At 36.5% G+C, this 18,315-nt stretch overlaps 2 protein-coding genes across 3 annotated transcripts in view; both read left to right on the forward strand.

The window, feature by feature from the left end:
* LOC131678393 (uncharacterized) overlaps positions 1–18,315 on the forward strand; it is an 81,511-nt gene that overhangs the window by 13,594 nt on the left and 49,602 nt on the right. Inside the window, exon 1 of one of the 2 annotated variants that reach the window (XM_058958530.1) lies at positions 7,009–7,754. The exons of the other annotated variant lie outside the window; for it this stretch is intronic. The gene's annotated coding sequence lies outside the window, so the exon portion shown is untranslated. Of the gene's footprint in view, positions 1–7,008; positions 7,755–18,315 lie in introns of those variants that run through there. 2 annotated transcript variants of the gene reach the window in all.
* Positions 14,088–14,548, forward strand: LOC131679519 (histone H2A-like). The gene is made up of 2 exons (XM_058960258.1): positions 14,088–14,324; positions 14,387–14,548. Exons 1-2 carry the CDS (start codon positions 14,088–14,090, stop codon positions 14,546–14,548), a joined length of 399 nt encoding a protein of 132 aa, XP_058816241.1.

Raw genomic sequence — 18,315 nt, forward strand, 5'->3', positions numbered from 1 at the left:
TTGACGTACTCACATCAGTTTGCCGGAAATGTTTGGGCCGATTTTCACAAACTTAGTCCCAAATGATAGCTATAGTATCCCCACAGATGTCTATAAAATTTCGTACGGATCGCTTAGATGCGTCCGAAAATAAAGACTAATCCATCCGGTCACATATGAAATTCCCATAAAAGCCGGAACTCAATTTTTTTTCAAAGGGGGAACCCCATGAAATTTCAGAAATCAAATTCGTGTTTTTGATGCCAAACATTTTTAAAATGCATGAAACGTCGAGATTTTATGTTATCTCGAAAAATTTTTTTTTTTTGGAAATCGACTTTTTGGGACTGCCGATTTCGCACCTTTTTTTCAATTTAATATTAATGTAGTTGTTTTTTCTTTTACAAAATTTTAGAACTCGAATAGTGATTTTTTTCTTGTATATTTGTCATGTCATGTATAATAATAAAATGTAATATATTCATTTGAAAGCTTTGAATGAATATAAACAACGCAAACATTCACGTGTTCATGATTGAGAAAGGCACAATTGCACCGCTAGGTGGATTAAAACAGGTTTTTTGTAGGGTAGTACTGGGCTCGTTGGCCACTTTATTAGGCGTCCTAACAATTGTTCTAATTTTTTGTATCGAATCACTAGGCCAAAAATCGTTAGGCTGAACTACATTAAGCCGAATTAGATTATTAGACAAAATGGGCAATTACGCTGAATGTCATTAAAAGTTAATTGATTTTGTCACAAAAAAATCTGTTTTAATTTACCTAGTGGTGCCTTTCTCATTTGTCGAAACTACGATTCCATGGCTTATTATGTTCAATACAATGGTGAAAATGTATATTACATATTCAGTACGATGTGCACATACATACAATGGATCGAAAGCCACGATCTTGAGATGCTATGTGTCGACACTGAAATATCGCTTGATACCAGTGGCGGATCAAGGAGAAGGATCCGAGGGGTCCGGACACTGCCGAAAATTTTAACTTGTTAAGAAATTTTAAACTAGTTTCAATTTTAAAGTAGCAATCCCTCACTGCATACCCCTACCTACGCCTATATAAGTCAAAACATTTTTTCCTGGATTATGTTGACGACTTTTAGAGTGATTGCATAGCCTTTCTATATATGAAAGGCAAAAATGTGCCAAAGTAAAAAAAAGTCCATTTTCGCCGAATTTTTTTTCGAGTTTACATCAAATCACGACGTTTCATGCATTTTAAAGACATTTGCCATCAAAAATACAAATTCGATTTTGAAATTTTCCTTCAAACCCGCTTTGAGCATTTTTCAGTTCAGTTTATGTGGGAATTTGCTGTGTGAACGCACTCTTCAACCCGTAACTCCAGAACTGGAGTCCAATCAATAAAAAATTCAATAGCAGCCGATGGGAAGGTTGTACCTTTCATTTGAGACTAAGTTTTTGCAAATCGGTCTAGCCATCTCTGAGAAACAAAAGTGAATTTTTTTTTCGAAATCATTTCTTTGTCTGTCCTTTAAAACATGAGTAATTCATCCCAGTTCACAACAAATCTGTGATTGTAACTTTTTTCACACGTAGCTAGAGATATGCCATAGTGAAGAAAGTAGAAGTGGTAGCAACGTCAAACATATTCCTTCTGTAGGGTTAGTATGCTTTAGAGTAGTTGAGCAGACTGTTTTCGTTTAAGCACGTATGAATCGTTGATTTTAGAAGATAATTTGGTTTAGATAGAGACTTATCTCTTGAATTTTATGTAGACATCAAATATCTAGCTTTATTGGCTGTGTGATTACAAATTACTTCATGTGGAAACTTCTTTAAAATAAAATTTTCGTGATTACTTGTTCTGTGCCGTACGCTGCCAGTACTAGTCATGGTGTTTTTCTCCGGACAGGCCCGGGGTTTTGTTTCGGGACAGTCTTAAAAATTATTGCATGAATGTATTAACTCTGATGACTTGAGATAGTCACTGGTAACTGAATGTAATTTTGAAATATTCTTAGGGAAACCAGTTCCAAAATGAAGACAATAGATACTAAAAATTCTAAAAATTTGTTATCTGTTACAAGAAAGGCTATAGTACATCGTCTAATAATTGATTTTGAATTTGGTTTTCATTATTAATTGACAAGTTACAATTTTCTCTATTTACAAAAATGACTATTCAAGAATTCAAAGTATTTAAGGGTGCTAGAAAATGCAAGGTATTCTAGAGATATTCCTGGTGATACTAGAAAATGCAAGGTATTTTAGATTACATTTTTACCAAGTGTAGAAAACGCTGAATTGGAAAAAGTAGAAAAATATTATCCAAAAAACCCGTCTCACGAAACTTTACACGCATTCGCTTAACAAATCATGTGAGATAGGATGCAACCTACGTTAAGGATAGAAATATATCAGCGTGATATCCAAGTTTACCGTTGCTGAGAATATTTTAACAAAGCGAATGCCGAAATTCTTCTGATCAGGCAGGCGATATGTAGATGAGGTGAAACGGGCTAGCTCCTATTTCCTTAACAATGTGTCTAGTCGCTGTTACTAGTTCTGTGTCATCCATGTGTTTGCTCACCTTTATGGTATTTTCAATTTAATATTAACAGACAAGTGAGACAACTATTTATTTAACTATTAAAGTATTCAAATTCTTTCACAGATTCAAAATTTTATAAGAAATTGATACTTTTTATATGATAGGTCTTACGAATTAAAAAAAATCACTGGCTGATTTTTCTTGTTCAGAATAATTCTTAGGTCTCTGAAACTATGGCAAAAGCAGACCAGTAATTTTCACTGTCAAATTGTGAAGTGTGTGTAGAAAAACTACTGATTTCCTTACAAATCAAGAAATGGAACTTTAGCTTTATTAACTTTTAGCAATCTTGCAAAATCGTTGAAGCTTGATAAGATTATTTATTTTAAGCAAAGATTATATTTGAGCATTTGAAGCTTATAGGTTTTATTTCGAGATTCATGAATTTTTGAGCAACGCAGCAAATATATTTCAATGATTTAAACCATCCAGAATTTAAACTATTAAAGCAAACTTTCCTAAAATTGTTCACTGGCCGAAGAAAATCACTTAGCGCTGATTACTGATATTTTATAATTTACGTAAAATTTATTAAATGTAATATTAATGCCGCAACAAAAATAACTAAAACCCAAGGGGTGAGTCGCTTAACACAAATCGAATTGTGCTCACAAACAAACAGCGTGGTAGCTTGTGCCGCAATGTGTCACGATGTGCCATGGTGTTCAGTAAAACAAAAGCAATGGTTGCTATGATTATTTAACTTTGTTGACAGTTTTTGAGTTGTCAGAAGTGTGCCTCAGTGTGCCACACATTGTGGTAACGAGTGAAATGATTGTGTATTACTGATGTGAATCGTAATCCTATATCGTGTTGTCGTAAGTAATACAGTGTGAATGGCACATTGTTCTAAGCGACTCACCCCTAGCTGAAAACTATAAATAAGGACAAGCTCAATAATCTTAGCGCCAATTGCTTTCGACACATGGAAGAGGTTTTTTTTCTTAGCTTAAGGGGTGGGGGAAGGGTGCAGTAAGGGTGTCAGCGTGAAAATTTGACAATTTTTTTTTAATTTGAGTGAAACGAATTGATCTACACTTTTGTATATTATAATGTATCATTTCAATAAAATCCTGTAATTTTTCAATGCTACAATATCGACAAGCGACTCGGTGACGAAGCTTTTTGTATACCGTCTGTGGAAAAAAACACGAATTGCGGTGTTAACTGCCATTCAAATATACCGATTTATTTCAAACTTTGCATACACATTCTGGCCGCAAAGGCATTTGCCAATGTTAGTATTATTGTCAGCGAATACGCCGCGGTGAACATGAATCCTCCAGAAGAAAGACTTCAGCTGTGAACGTTTAGATAATTTCACATGGGCATATGAATACAGCATACGTTGTATAACATTCCACTGACACAAACTCGAGGATCAGCTGTTTCAGTTCGATAACACCAATTTCTTTCGTGAATTGGGAGGGTCAAAGTAAAGTACAATGTAGTCGTATGTTTCCCCATTTATAGGTAACCACATAAAAAGCTTTGGTGACTTGAGAAAACCGTTTCGGCTAAAATTCGTTAGGAATGTCATCCCTTGTGGACCCCCAGACTTACCACATGTTTGCATTTCGAATTTTTTAAGTTTTAATTTTGTGCCGGGCTTCAGGCTCGGATATAAATGAACTCTCCTGAAAAGATCCATATTCCGACTTCCCGTTTAAAAACATTGAATGAACTCGGTTAGACCATATTTGAGCTTCTTTCGGACCAAATATAATCCACTAAGTATTGTAAAGATTTTGAAAGAGCTAGCGTAGATATATTCAACAGCGACGGATATCCCGAAAGATCGTCCAGATCAGAATTGTGATATTCTGTCTAAAGCAAGCAAATGACGTTAGTGACTACAAGGCTTGCATGAAGGACTACCGCGTCTAAATGTCCGCTTACATAGTTGAGATCAACGGTGCAGTCACCGATTCGAAATTATATTCGACGTGCAAAGTTAGTCGTATCTGATATTTCGTTAGTGCTTATTTTATGCCGTTTAAGATACACCTCAGATAGCAAAACAACGCGTTCGATTTATTGGTACATAAGAATCAGTCGTCCGCGGAGAAAGAAACTGCCATTTCATTTCTTAGTTCAAAGTTTCTACACGATTAATAATGCTTGTATTACGAAATCTTCAATTACATAGGTATTTCGTCAATTGTCTCGAGACACTAAAAGTAATCGCTTGTGATTATGCTGTATTATTTTTGGAATGTCGTGTTTCGCCGGAATGAAGAAGCATGGAATAATAAAATCGTTCATCTGCTGTTTGATTCAATTAAACATAAGCAAAATTCCCGACTGTCGGCTATCCGGAGCTGAACTTGCTTTTTTACAAACCTAGCATTTCCAAATTAATTCGACAAACGGTAAATCTATCATAAATTCTCGGCAGCAATTAACATATGACATAACATAACACTTCTGAGAGTTGCATAATAGATCGTATCACTAATCAAGGTGAATCCAGATTTGTGTAACTCTTTATCCGATCCTATTAACAAAAAACTCCTTCCTGTGGCAAACCTGGAGATGCAGAGATATACACGGTCTCTATAACAACGTTTGTTATACTAACATTCTTTTCCTTCCCCGATGACTGTTAGGACGTGGCTGGCGGCGTTATTGGCATTTGAAAGTATACAAATCTCGAAAAACATGTACATTGAGGATGGATAGCTACTCCCAGGCCTCATTCGTTAATTCTCTGTTCAATTTCAATTGTTCTGGTCATTCACGGAGTAGGAACTACGAATTGTTCGGTCATAATGCTCATGCTCATGATGCTTTTACACCAATTTTTCTTCTACCCGTTTTTATGGTATATTGCGCGATTGTTAAAGATGTGACGGTTATGCAGATTTACAGTGTATGTAGGGTAATGTATTCATTAGGGCAGCAGAGCCTATTGTGGCCCTATTTCGCATCTCTTGATTTCGAATTAAGCATATAGCATAATGACAATATCTATTTGGCTAAACCAGGTGTGCAAAAATAAGCTCAAGTTATACAGCGCTTAGCAAAATAAACAATTACGAGCAGGCATTTATCACCTCATATCTTGTTATATTTCGCCCCGACTATATTAAACATTGCACAGAAACATACCTTTATTTTAGCTGGAGAATTCATTTATAGTATTTTCGCTGTAAAAGGACTCGTTAAATGCTAGGAGGGACCTAGTGTTATAATACGTGATTCAGAAATGCGGTGGTACATATTATCGCCATGTTATTTCAGATACACTAGCACAATCAAAACAAACGTTTTGCATCTAGTGCACAGGAAAAAGCAGTAGTGTGGCCAAACTAAATCATGAAGATATATTGTAATGCAATTTAAATGATCCATTGTTTAAAGTTCTCTTTAATGTAGGTGATGTTTACTGTTTAATGTTTAATGTCTCACCAACATTGAAAAAATATGCTATTTACCTTAAATGAAATTAAGACCCTTTATTGACACTTATTTATTACTTGAAATTAAAAAATTTCAATTGATAAAAAAGTGTCAATAAAGTGATAGTGCGTTAAAATGACCCCAAAACAAAAAAACGGTATTTTGGGGAGGGTGGTCTTTCGTAGCGTAGTTGGAAAATCGATTGCCTTATACACAGCTCACCTGAGTTCGATCCCCAACCCCGCATATAGACTTACAGATTTTTCATAACAGTGTGATGATAATATAATAATGATAATGATTATGATAATGATAATATTTCAGTTTGATAAACCTATGGTATGAGGATTTTATTCAGATACCTACTAAGACAAGCAGTCTAAGTTACTAGGGTAATAGAAGATGTGTTAGAATATAGAGTAAATTAACGTTACAAAATTCGGGCATAATTTTAAACGATAGAAACTAATTTCTGATAAATTTTTAATATTCAACCACTAAACGATTTTGCATCTTTATTTTGAATTTTTATAGTAAACTATCAAGAATTCCGCAAATTTGTAAGTATGTGGAAAAACTATTAAAAATTTCACGTACTTTGGAGCTCCCTGCAAACTGAAAATTCCTATGGAACTTCTTGGTGTCACTATAATTTGGAGTACTATTTTCAAAACGCACTCCCAACCACCCACTTACGTATAAGGTTGAGGAACTTTTCTATCTTCCATTTAAGCTCTCTCAGAGATAATCTTCCGCGCATCGATCCGGCCGGCAGTGCGCGCTCATCATTGCTTCTATGCTACATCCACTCGATTGGTTCCTATGTATGTACCATACCTACATAGCAAAGCGGCGGAATGATTGAAAGGATCGCGCCTAGTTTACTCCCAACAACGCGTTCGAAGTGAGAAACAGAAAACAGAGAGAAATCGCGCACTACGCGAGAGAAACGCGCCGGCCGCGCCAACAGCTAGCGCGCGCCTTCAACCCATCACCACGATGGGGCAGCAGAGTACGCCGGCCGATCGCTCTATCAGCTCAACGTGATAGGTACGCCGTCGTTGCCGCGCCGCCGCCCGTACAAAGTTTTCGACTGCATGAATAATAAAAACATAACGAGTCCGTGTCAGTAGACAATCAGACAGCCATCAGTAAATATCGCGCTAGGTACTTGGACCGCAGCAGAAGGCAGGATTCAACCGTCGGAACCCGTGACGGAACGATCGGTTTTGAATGCGCGCGCGCATGCTTCGGAAGATTTATCGAGATCGCAAAATCGATCGCGGCGAAACAAGACAAACTTGGTGACGAATTGATTGAAGTTGGTTGGCTTGCGGCAAATTGGGCAACCTGTTACTCGAAGCGAGCACCAGGATCAGTGAACATGTGATTTATCGAGACTGCCCGAAATAAGGAATAAAGGAAACGCGTTCGAAGATGTTCCCAGGGAGCGTGTGAATGTTTGTGGAATCCTGTTCCCCACTTACCACCCCCCTTGCGGTTGTTTGAAAAGTGAACGAGGGAAATATTTGTGTTATTATTTATTGTTTCGAAAATTTGATGCGTCAAGAGGGGGATCAGTCAGTCGGCGCTGCAGCTTGCTGAGACGAATGCATCCAGCGGGATGCGAAAATTGAAATTTTAAGTGGAGTGACAGTGCGGTATATTGTTGCTGGCAGTTGTTTGTGGATTTTTTGTTTGTGTTATGGTAGCAGAGCATCGCGGGAGGAATGCTGACAATGCGAGCCACCGATATGAGCGGGATTTTAAATTAGGTTAGTAGAGGAAAATTAGCAGTTTGCGAATTTTATTGAAGTAAGGAAAAATTATCAAAAACTTTGTTCTATAACACACAAAAAATTCTAGTAATAAATGAGTACGTCCTTCTTTGGCAGTTTCGATGGTCTTATAAACCAATACTATTTTTGATTTTCGACCAGGAATTGTATTACTCTAGCCTAGCAATTGCGCTGAATCCACTTGATGCAAAATATATAAATTCCTAGACCTAGACTGCTTGTCAAAGCGCATTAGCCTAGAATATGGTTCATTTGTGGTGGATATTCCGAAGCGAGCGATGTAAAAGTACTTGATATTTTTCAATTAGCATTTCTCAGAATGCTGAAATATCACTATTTAGACCGGCTCAAATATTTGATTATTTTCTATACAGTTTTGTCATGTATAGTTAGTTTGTTTCAATATCACAAACTAAAATAAGATGGGTTCATTTCGTTATTTATAACTCAATGACAAAATTGAGAAAATGCTAGTGACTCTCCGAAGAAACGTTCGATTATTCAATGAATCATAAGTCCTTTTAGGAAAATGGTTGTGCAAAAATTTAGAAACTTTCATCTTGAGGAAGTTAAAACTGTTCTGATAGCGCTTGACTTATAACTCTTAGATATGGTTAGTCATCACGTGCGTTTTTCCATGGCCTCGGTTTTAGTTCGCAGTTTTCCTTTAAGATCTTCTGTGAAGTGATGTCGCTGATTACATGTATCTTTGCAATTTTCTTCAAGGAAGGCACAGAATTAACCCGAATCTTCCTTTCGATGACAGCGATAACTCTCGGAATTCGAGCTGACCCCGGACGACTTTGCAGCGCCTTGGCGGATAATCGTCCTGTCTTTTATCAGCCCAAAACCCCTTTTTTTGGCTCCCATGGTCATATCTACGGCGTTTAAAATTTACTTTTGTGATATTTGCGTGAACGATAAATTCCGAACATGTTACCATTTTGCCATGATGCCACTAAGAAAATCGTTTTCTTTATTTCACAGCCCACAGTGCACAGTGGACCAGAAAGAGGAATTAGCAAGCTTTGAGTAAGCAATTTATTGAAATGCTATCTTTAGCAAAATATTTTGGATTTACTTGTCCCTTCTTTTAGTGAAGAAAGTTAGTTTAAATTTTCACTACATAGGTGGCGCTGTTACACTAACTTTCTTATTTCACATTTTAGAGATTGGTGTCTTCGAAAAAGATTTGGAACGTCCAAAACTATGACAAGTTTTCGAAGATACCAAAGCATCACATTTATTAGTAACAAACTTTTAGCAATTTTAATAAAATTTCATTGAAGTTCTCGTTTTTTGTACTATTTCTATATATATAAAAATGAATGTTTGTATGTATATGATTTATGGACTCTCAAACGGCTTAACCGATTACCGTCAAAATTTATACATTGTAGGCATTTGTTCTGGAGCGTGTTTGTGTGCTATTGGTTGGAGATTATCTGCCCGCCAGATGGCGCTACGGAGCAAATTTTACTCCTATTTCGTTGAAAGTCGCAGCAACGCGCGATGGGTATTAGCTAGTTCTTTATATTTATTAACTTTATCACTTACTATAATCTATCTTGCATCAATTATAGAACACTGCGAATTTTCGACACGTTTTGAGAATAATATGAGCAAAAATATTGAAAACCATCGTGATTTTAGAAATCTGTGGTCTCAAAAAGTTGCAATTTTTGCCAAAAAGTAATCGACGTTCCTTAGTTTAACATATATATCCTACCAACTGTGAAAGTATGCCGGATACATATATACGTACAGTATTGAAAAGGTTCTTCTAAATGGAAGACCAAAAAAATGGGTTCTGCACACTTAGGTCGAAACCCCAAAACTGGTCTGTTCAAGCTCAGCGGCTTTTTTCCGACATTGAGCCATTTGTGCAGCGTTCTGATTCGTCTCTCCAGTTTTTTTAATGTCCGCTTGATAATTTCGCAACAAATTTTGATTAGTCGGAAGAGCAGTTCGGTGGATTGACGGAAAGAAATCTTATTATCATTATATCACCTGACTGTACCTTACCAAATCTTAAAACTTCATTGGACCTACGTGATGCTTACTGAAAAGATATGTACATTTCTCCAGGCGCTCCGGCTGGTGCAGCTTAAAGTCCATCGTTTAGTTGGTGGCGAAAAGCTTGTGTTAGAGTCCGCAGTTCTTTGCCGAATCGTTAATTCCGTACGAATTTTTCATATGAATATGATTGCACTATCAATTACAAAAGTGTAAAATTTCTTAAATATGCACTGCAACATTCTCCAAAAAGTTTTGTATCGCCTGAAAAGGCAACATTAGAACTTCCATCATGAAAGCAACGTAAAAAATAGCCAAATTTATGACACTGATGGTCAATCAAAGTCACTTTTACCATCAACGATGGCTTCGATAGCTACGGAAGAATTTAACATACATTATTTAATTGGGTCTCCTATTACATGAATTTATACTACTCGTATTCCTACTGCGCGGAATTTGGTAATAATGAATTCCAAAGTTTGTGGAATTTCGACTAATTGCTGCTTTAACACCATTTACTTGGGCCACTGTATATCCCATAAGTTGAGTACAATGCAGCCATGAGTGCTATGAAGCTACCGTAAATAAATTGAACCTGCCATCCCATGTTCTGAGTAATTTACTAGATACATAAAGCAATTCTGCGTAAACGGCAGTAAAATTGACAATTTTTAAATAGCTCTAACGTGAAATACGATAGTACGTAAACTATTTTCTTTGTTTAACATACGTACAATCGAAATGTTCGTACTACCATATCACGAAAAATAAATTCTAAAGTTTTAGGGGAGCCTGTAGCTAGTTGGCAATGTTTTTTTTTTTATTTTTTACCGCTTTGATTTGGGTAGATCGTGCAAAATAAAATATGGCTTATGAAAAGGCAGACTGTTGACATCTCAGAATTTTATTAATGTATTTGAAACATTGTTTTTATGTGACGTGCAACACACCTGGCTCCGGTTTGGGGTTAGGTAAAATACCTATACGGATTCTAAACTCGTTGCAGGTTTGGATCTTCCTTTTGAGGGGATTTTTTTCGATATAATTGCTTTGGATACCACCAAAAATATTGATTTTCATAAATTTCTTCTGAGGTCGAGCTTCTGAAACGTATGAAGAGTTATTTTCCAATGTTGTATTAAAGTATTAATAACAGTCATCAAGCTATGGGAACAACAATGTAATTTAAACCGTCATTCTGTGACCTAAAAATATGTAAAATGGTGCAATTATCCATCGTGAAACAAATCATTTCCTATAAGGTAATTTATATGATTCTTATACTTTCTGCTTGTCTAAGGACCTCATAAACCCCGATAAATGGAGATTTAATTTCGATTCCCAAGATGTATTACGCCATAACGATAGTTATATGGCGTTGGATGGGATGAACGCTGGCTTGGCCAGAGGAAGTAGTTATGGAGGAGTTGGACCGGCTCAAGGCATATTCACCATTCGAACTTTCTTGCCCAGCCATACATAGAATCATCCATACTTAAGGAGATGTCTGTAAGGTGATCTTGTGGAACGATTTTCACATGTTATGGGGTACGCCGATAATTATGGCGACACTTTCAAACTTGCGTTACTTTTTCATCCTTGGCCGAAATTAACCAAATTTTGCCCAGTTTCTCATTAGAATGTATTGTTTACATACGCTGAGCAGTGCAGTTGTCAAGGAGATTCCGGTAGCGATGGAAGCATATCAGCAATCAGTAAAAGTTGATGAATTCTCGACAAACATGTCAAATGATCCTAAGTACAAATGAGAGCCTCTCTTTGTTTACTTTCTCTTTCGATTATTACGGCGTCAGCATAAAACTTTTCAATATTGTTTCAGGGTATATCGAAAAACGCTGATTTCAACTAGCATATTATGCTAAGAGTTAATGAACAAACGTATAAACGGACGAGTTATTAGCGAAAGAGAAAGTAAACAAAGAGAAACTGTCATTTTCACTTAGGACCATTTGACATGTTTGGCTAGAATTTACATCATTCCACCTTCTCGAAGGTCCTCCAAATGTTTCAGGAATGGACGGCAGTGATCTACTACCCAGTAGAGTGGCTCGACATATGCAATTTTCCAACGCAGAGCTTTTTGAGTTCCATTGGGGGCGAATGGTTGCTCACCGAATCTGTGCATTGCATTTCAAGTTTGTATGGAAATTGGTATGGGAAACACAGCTTTTTTGCATCTCTGCACGTCCAGTTAGCTATTTCACTCAAATTGAAAAACCATCTATATATAAAGATTGTCCAGAATGTGGTTAACAATTTTGCCGAAAACTGTAACTAGGTAGTATTTTTTATAAAAATATTATTACGATTTTAAGATAGAAGATTTTAATTGATCGCATAAATTTATTAATTCAACACTGCAAATGTACCCCTAACACCTACGTTTAAATCCTAAATATCTCAGAATGTATTCATGACAAAGACTTGGTGTCTTCCACAGAGTTTTCCAGAATGATTTTCTAAATCACGTGAACTTAGTTGAGAAGTCAAAAATCCAATTAACAGTGTGATTTAGTCATCTTGATATAATTTATTCAATTTTTATTGTTTTTACCCAATCAATTGGCATTGGCTGATGATAGATACAATACACGTAAATAAGCCGTCATTTGTTCGAATCTCGATCAAAAAGGATGTCAGTATAAGTATTTAAAGTTGGCAGTAAAATTATAAGCCTGTCAATTGTTTTAGGATCTTTCTTAAAAATTAGCTGGAAGGCTATTTTAATCACGTCATTTTCATTTCGCAGAATGATTCCAAATGAACTTTTGGTTATTACCTTAACCTACAATACTTCTGCTAATACTAGGAATGTTTCCCAATTATGTTTTGAACAAATAACAGCTTGTTTATGAGAATAGTATCATCAGGCTTTGACAATTGATTGCGAAAACGCAAATAACACATGTGATGAATAGTATCCGAATAGTTCTATCTCAATGTTAAGTGAACTAAATCGTTTTTTTTGACTTCCCAACTACTTTTTATAATTCAGAAAATAATTCTGAAAAATTCTTTCAAAGATTTCAAGTTTCTGCGATGAACACGTTTTGAGATATTTAGGATTTATACGTAGCTGTTGGTGGTACATTTGCAGTGTTGACAGAATTAATAAATTTCTGCGATTAATTTAACACTTCTACTTTAAAATCTTCATAACATTTTTATAAAAAATCTTGGCAGGTTGCAGTTTTCGGCAAAGTTGCTCCACATTCTGGACTACTCTTTTATTGCATCGGTTTTTCATTTTTAGTAAAATAGCGATCTGTATGAGTGGAAATGCATAACAGTGCATTTTCCCATACTAATTTCTATACAAACTTTGAACTCAATGCGCAGATCCGAGAAGAGAAGTAATCAATCGATCCCATAATTTGCACAGTAATTTGGGACCACAAAAAGAACTCAAATATTGCTGTGCTCTCTACTTAGGATAATTTTAAACTTTTTCCATACAACCTCGAGCCAGTCTACTACCCAGGAGCTGGACGAAAATCGGGACCAACGTGCTGACAAACCTAGAGAGCAATGTTTGCTCATTTCAAGCGGAATACAAACATTACGACGCCGGACTTAACCAAAAAACTTGATGTTGCTTAAAGTTTCGCCCAGAGGGCCAAGAAATGACGCGGATTTAAAACGTACAAGGTGCTGAATTTTTCGAATCGGGACAAACGTCAGCAGAGTGTTTCAAAAAAAATCGCGCCCTGTAACTTTGCACGATGCTGTTAACGAACTTAAGGATTTTAAGCAGTGCCCGCGACAGGAATATTTCACGGATAAGATCAAGTTTGCTGTGGATGACTATTTCAAAAAAAAGCCGTTGAAAATCTAAGTACCTAATTTGGCAGGCCTTATGTACTTGTGGCCAACGTAATGAACCTTTCCTACCCAAAGGCACCATTAGAAAGTGGGATTTACAAAACTTTGTCCCTCCAAAGCGTCTTTTGCCGTTTTAAAGACAGCGCGATAAATCCGTCGTTTTGGCGCGGTATGGTTTCGTTCCACTACTCCAAAACTGCGCAGGAGTGGAAAATTTTTGGTTGGAATTTTACCCGATTTTTTAATGTGAAAACCTGTTCTTGTAAATTAGATTTTGTGTTATCTGATTTAGAACATGTAAAACAATTTTGTAATTAATTCTATAGTATGTACAGTTACTAAAAATAACGAAAATATGGGTTATTGTAAAATCAGTTATTATTTGCACCATGATTGATCCGAACAATTCGATTACAAGCGATCCAGACTAGCTTCTTCTCTTTGACGATGGAAGTATGCTATTTTGCCGGCCCCTTCGGCTTCGAACGTAAATTGAACCAAGTACAAAACTGGAGTGGTTTTATGCGAGTGCGGCATCATCCGTGTGTTACACTCTTGCTGGCTACACCAGTAAGTCCTACCGGCCGAATCCATCGTTTGTGGAGAAAGAGTCACTACGCCGAGCGTGTCGATGCCGGAGCACCCGCCTGCCAGGCAGCAGTGATGAAATATCTTGCTCAAAAAGTATTGGAGTAAACGCTGCCCGTGATAATAAGTAGACCCGGATCATCCCCCGTAATCTGCAGCTGGTCATTCGAAACGACGAAGAGCTGAACAAATTGCTCTCCGGCGTGACTATTTCACAGGGTGGTGTGTTGCTTAATATCAAGCCCATTTTGCTGCCAAAGAAGACCGAAAAGAAATCGAAGGAGTCGGCTACCACCGGAGAGAAGAAGAAAAATGCTTAATAATGATCTGTTAATAAATAAACAAGTCAATAATAAATAGGCGGTTTTTAGCTCTGCTAAACGGCCAAATAAATTCATAATTGGCCGGTTTGCTGTTGCCTTAAGAAACAGTATTACTATTTAGCGGATTTTTCTCTTATCGGCAAGCACGCTATTTTGAGCTCCAATAAAAAACCTGTTTTAATCCACCTAGTGGTGCAATTGTGCCTTTTTCATTTGTCCAAACTACGATTCCATGGCTCATTATGTTCAATACAATGGTGGAAAAGTATATTACATATTCAGTACGATTTGCACATAGTATATACAATGCACAGTGGTCCAGAATGCAAATTTAGCAGGAATTTTGAGATTTTACTAAAACTAAACAACTTAGTCTTATTAAGTCTTTGGAGAAGTTTACGTAGTTTATGAGACCCCTCTTTTTGTTAAAACAATAGTTAGGGTGGTTCTAATTTTACCAAGATAAAAAAATTAACTTTTCAATCATTCTAGCTAGAGCCAAACGACCCTCAGCGAAGTTGTAGAACGACAAATTTTGGAAAAGTTTGCTGAAAACATGTAAGCTCTATCTGTCATACTTTACGGTGTTTCTTCGAAATATAGTTTTATTCCAACAACTTTTGCTGTATTCATTTAAAACTGAAGTAGTCTTTGGACAATTTTAAGATTGTTTCAATGCGAATAATTTGTTTCATGGCACCATATATCTAGCTATTTTCGTTGAAAAGTTATGAACACTTTTTCGCCAAAAATGGGGTTGTTTGGAACAACAATATCACTCATTTGGGGCAAATAAAAGATAATTCTTTTTAAACTATAAATAAGGTCATGATTAGAGTTATAAATGAATTTTATATGAAAGTTCTTATAACTTTAAAACGAAAAAAGTTAAGTAGTTGGTGCTTTAAAGCAAATTATGCGCCCTAGAATAAAATAAAATAAAAAGTTCAAAAGTTATAGAAATAAAACCGTTTTTTGAGGAACACCCTAAAGCTTACAATTGAATTTCTCGTGCAATGGAAAATTTAAAAGCTAGAGTTTGCATGTCTTCAGCAAATTTGTCTAAAATATGTTGCGCTACAATTTCATCAAAGACAGTAAAGTTCTATTTTAAATATTGCTAAATTTAGAACAACCCTAGCATCGGTTTAAACAAAAAGAAGAGCCTTGCAAAATACAATACCTTGCCAGAGATGTTGTAAGACTAAGTCATTTAATTTTAGCAAAAAGTTAAAATTCCTGCCAAATTCGCGTTATGGACCACTGTGCAATGGATCGACAGACACGAGTTTGAGATACTATGTGTCGACCAGAAACATCGCTTGAAACCAGCGGCGAATCAAGGAGGAAGATCCGTTAAGAAATTTTAAACTAGTATAATTTTAAAGTAGCAACCCTTTACTATATACTCCTACCTAAGCCTTTACAAGCCCAAAAAATAGGGATTAGGTTGACGATTTTTAGAGCGATTGCATAACCTTTCTATATGAGAAATGTGCCAAAGTCAAAAAAGTCAATTTTCATCAAAACATTTTTTTTCGAGATTTCATCAAATCACAATGTTTTATGCATTTTAAAGCCATTTGGCATCCAAAATACAAATTCGATTTTGATATTTTCCCTTACTCACCCCATTGAGAATTTTTCATTTCAGTTTATATGGGAATTTGCTGTGTGGTCGCACCCTTCAACCCGTAACTTCGGAACCAGAAGTCCAATCAACAAAAAATGCAATAGCAGGAAGGTTGTACCTTTCATTTGAGACTAAGTTTGTGCAAATCGGTCCAGCCATCTCTGAGAAACAGAGGTGAAATTTTTTTCTACATACACACAGACATTTTCCATCGTCGAGATCGGAAAATGTCTGAGTCGAATGGCATATGACAATCGGCCTTCCGGGCCGGGATTAGGTTGACAATTTTTAGAGCGATTGCATAATCCATATGTTGGAATGTTTGAACATTTTAGATTTCGAGATTTCGGTATTTCCATTAGAAATACCGAAATAACTGGTTTTCATGCTTCAATGCTGTTCATTGTCGGAAGTTCTAGTTTGTTTTTCGTTCTTACGGGTCGCTGTTGTAAATCCGTTTTCAGCGGCAATGGTTTCTTTGGTTGGTGGTGTTGGTTGTTGGTTTGGAGACATTTGATGCAATCATTGTTTCTTCATTTTTGGTTAAACCAGTAGGTTTACTGGTACTGGGTACGATTATTATTGATTTAATGTTTGTTACTGCCCTCTACGCAGTCGTTAGTTTAACAACCGGTTGTGATTTAGCATACGACGACCGTGTATCGGTATTGCCTGTAACAGATGGAATTTACTTTGCCTCTGCGTAAGCTTTTCCGTAACGTAGCGGCTGATCACAGAATTTACACGTAGGAATCTGTTCTGGATACGTGACTAATGTTCGCTGACTAATGTGATACCTTGGAATGATTTGCATTGGATGGTCAGGTAGGAGGAAATAGGTTTAGTCGGACGCATTCTTATCACACGCGCACTTACCGTTGCGAAGACCCGGGAAGAAGTTCCTCCAAGTGTCTTCCTTAACGTATTTTGACATGAGTTGTTTGATGACGGCGGGATTAGTACGCGGTGCCAGGTCATGTAGCTTACTTCAACAGTTTCATTGTCTATGTATGTTGGGACACTGTATAATTACATTCGACAACGAGTTTCAAGTTGTTCTGCGCAGCAAATGATTCTGTTTAGTTAATGTTTTTGAACATAATCAGTACCTCATGACGTAGATTGTGGAATTGTACAGCATTATCTTCTACTATGTTGAGTTTCATGTTTACCTCCAACAATTACTTCACTTCACGAATCGGTGGTCTTACCGGGTATTTCGAAAAGTCAATAGCAACACAGTTCCCCGAATCGGGAAATAATCTAACTTTGCATTGTCACTCATTGTTTGTTCACACACTAGGTAGAAGGATCGAAATTTTGCGTTGATTGATAAACAAAGCAGCAGACGGGTAGAGTTGATTGCTTGCCCTGCTATTACAATTTTTAGCTACTGAACTGGGTAAGAAGAGACACCAGATTGATTAGTCCCCGCTTTCGCATTGGGTACAAGGAATATTATTAGTAATCGCTACATATGCACCTCCGAGTCATTCGTCTTATTGCCAACTGAATCGGAGAGAAATTTTTATCAGGATTTAAGAAAGTACAATAAAATAAACTATATATTTCTTACGTCATATAAATACTGAATAAACCTGATTTTATGTGTCCAGTTACTAAGTGGACCAGACGTTGATACTGCCTAGGAATCAGTTTTTATAATGCATTTGTTTGAGTTTCTTGCAAAATGTTTGAATCTATAAATGTGAAATATGTTTTAATCTATGAATATCCTAGAAAAAAGTTGAGCATGAAAGGGCTAAGAGCCATATTCAATTACTTGGACTATTAATAGCGAATATCACACACGTTGTGTTAACTGTTTGGATTTAGTGTCTAACTGGTGTCAATTTGTCGATAGTTTTTATACATCGTCTAACTGGGAGCAAGTTGACGAGTGGAACACGAAGCAATACAATCCAACTTTTTTGAAAAATTATCATTTGCATCATTTTCCCAATCTGATGCAATTCTGTTTTTTTTCTAGTAAATAATTGTCGAAGTTTCGCATGAAAGTTACACTATCTAACTACTCGGGTTACATTAAGTGCTTCATTGTTTCATACCATTTGAAGTGAAAAGAAATGATATCTTCAGATTCATCTGACTCTACCGTTACCGGTCCATC

The sequence above is a fragment of the Topomyia yanbarensis genome, chromosome 2, assembly GCF_030247195.1.
Source record: "Topomyia yanbarensis strain Yona2022 chromosome 2, ASM3024719v1, whole genome shotgun sequence".
Classification (NCBI taxonomy): Eukaryota; Metazoa; Arthropoda; class Insecta; order Diptera; family Culicidae; genus Topomyia; species Topomyia yanbarensis.

Bases quoted from the DNA above. Each gene is read 5' to 3' on its own strand.
- LOC131679519 (XM_058960258.1), top strand. From the start codon at position 14,088: ATGGAAGTATGCTATTTTGCCGGCCCCTTCGGCTTCGAACGTAAATTG. The intron at 14,325-14,386 runs GTATTGGAGTAA...CGTAATCTGCAG, and splicing joins TGAAATATCTTGCTCAAAAA to CTGGTCATTCGAAACGACGA.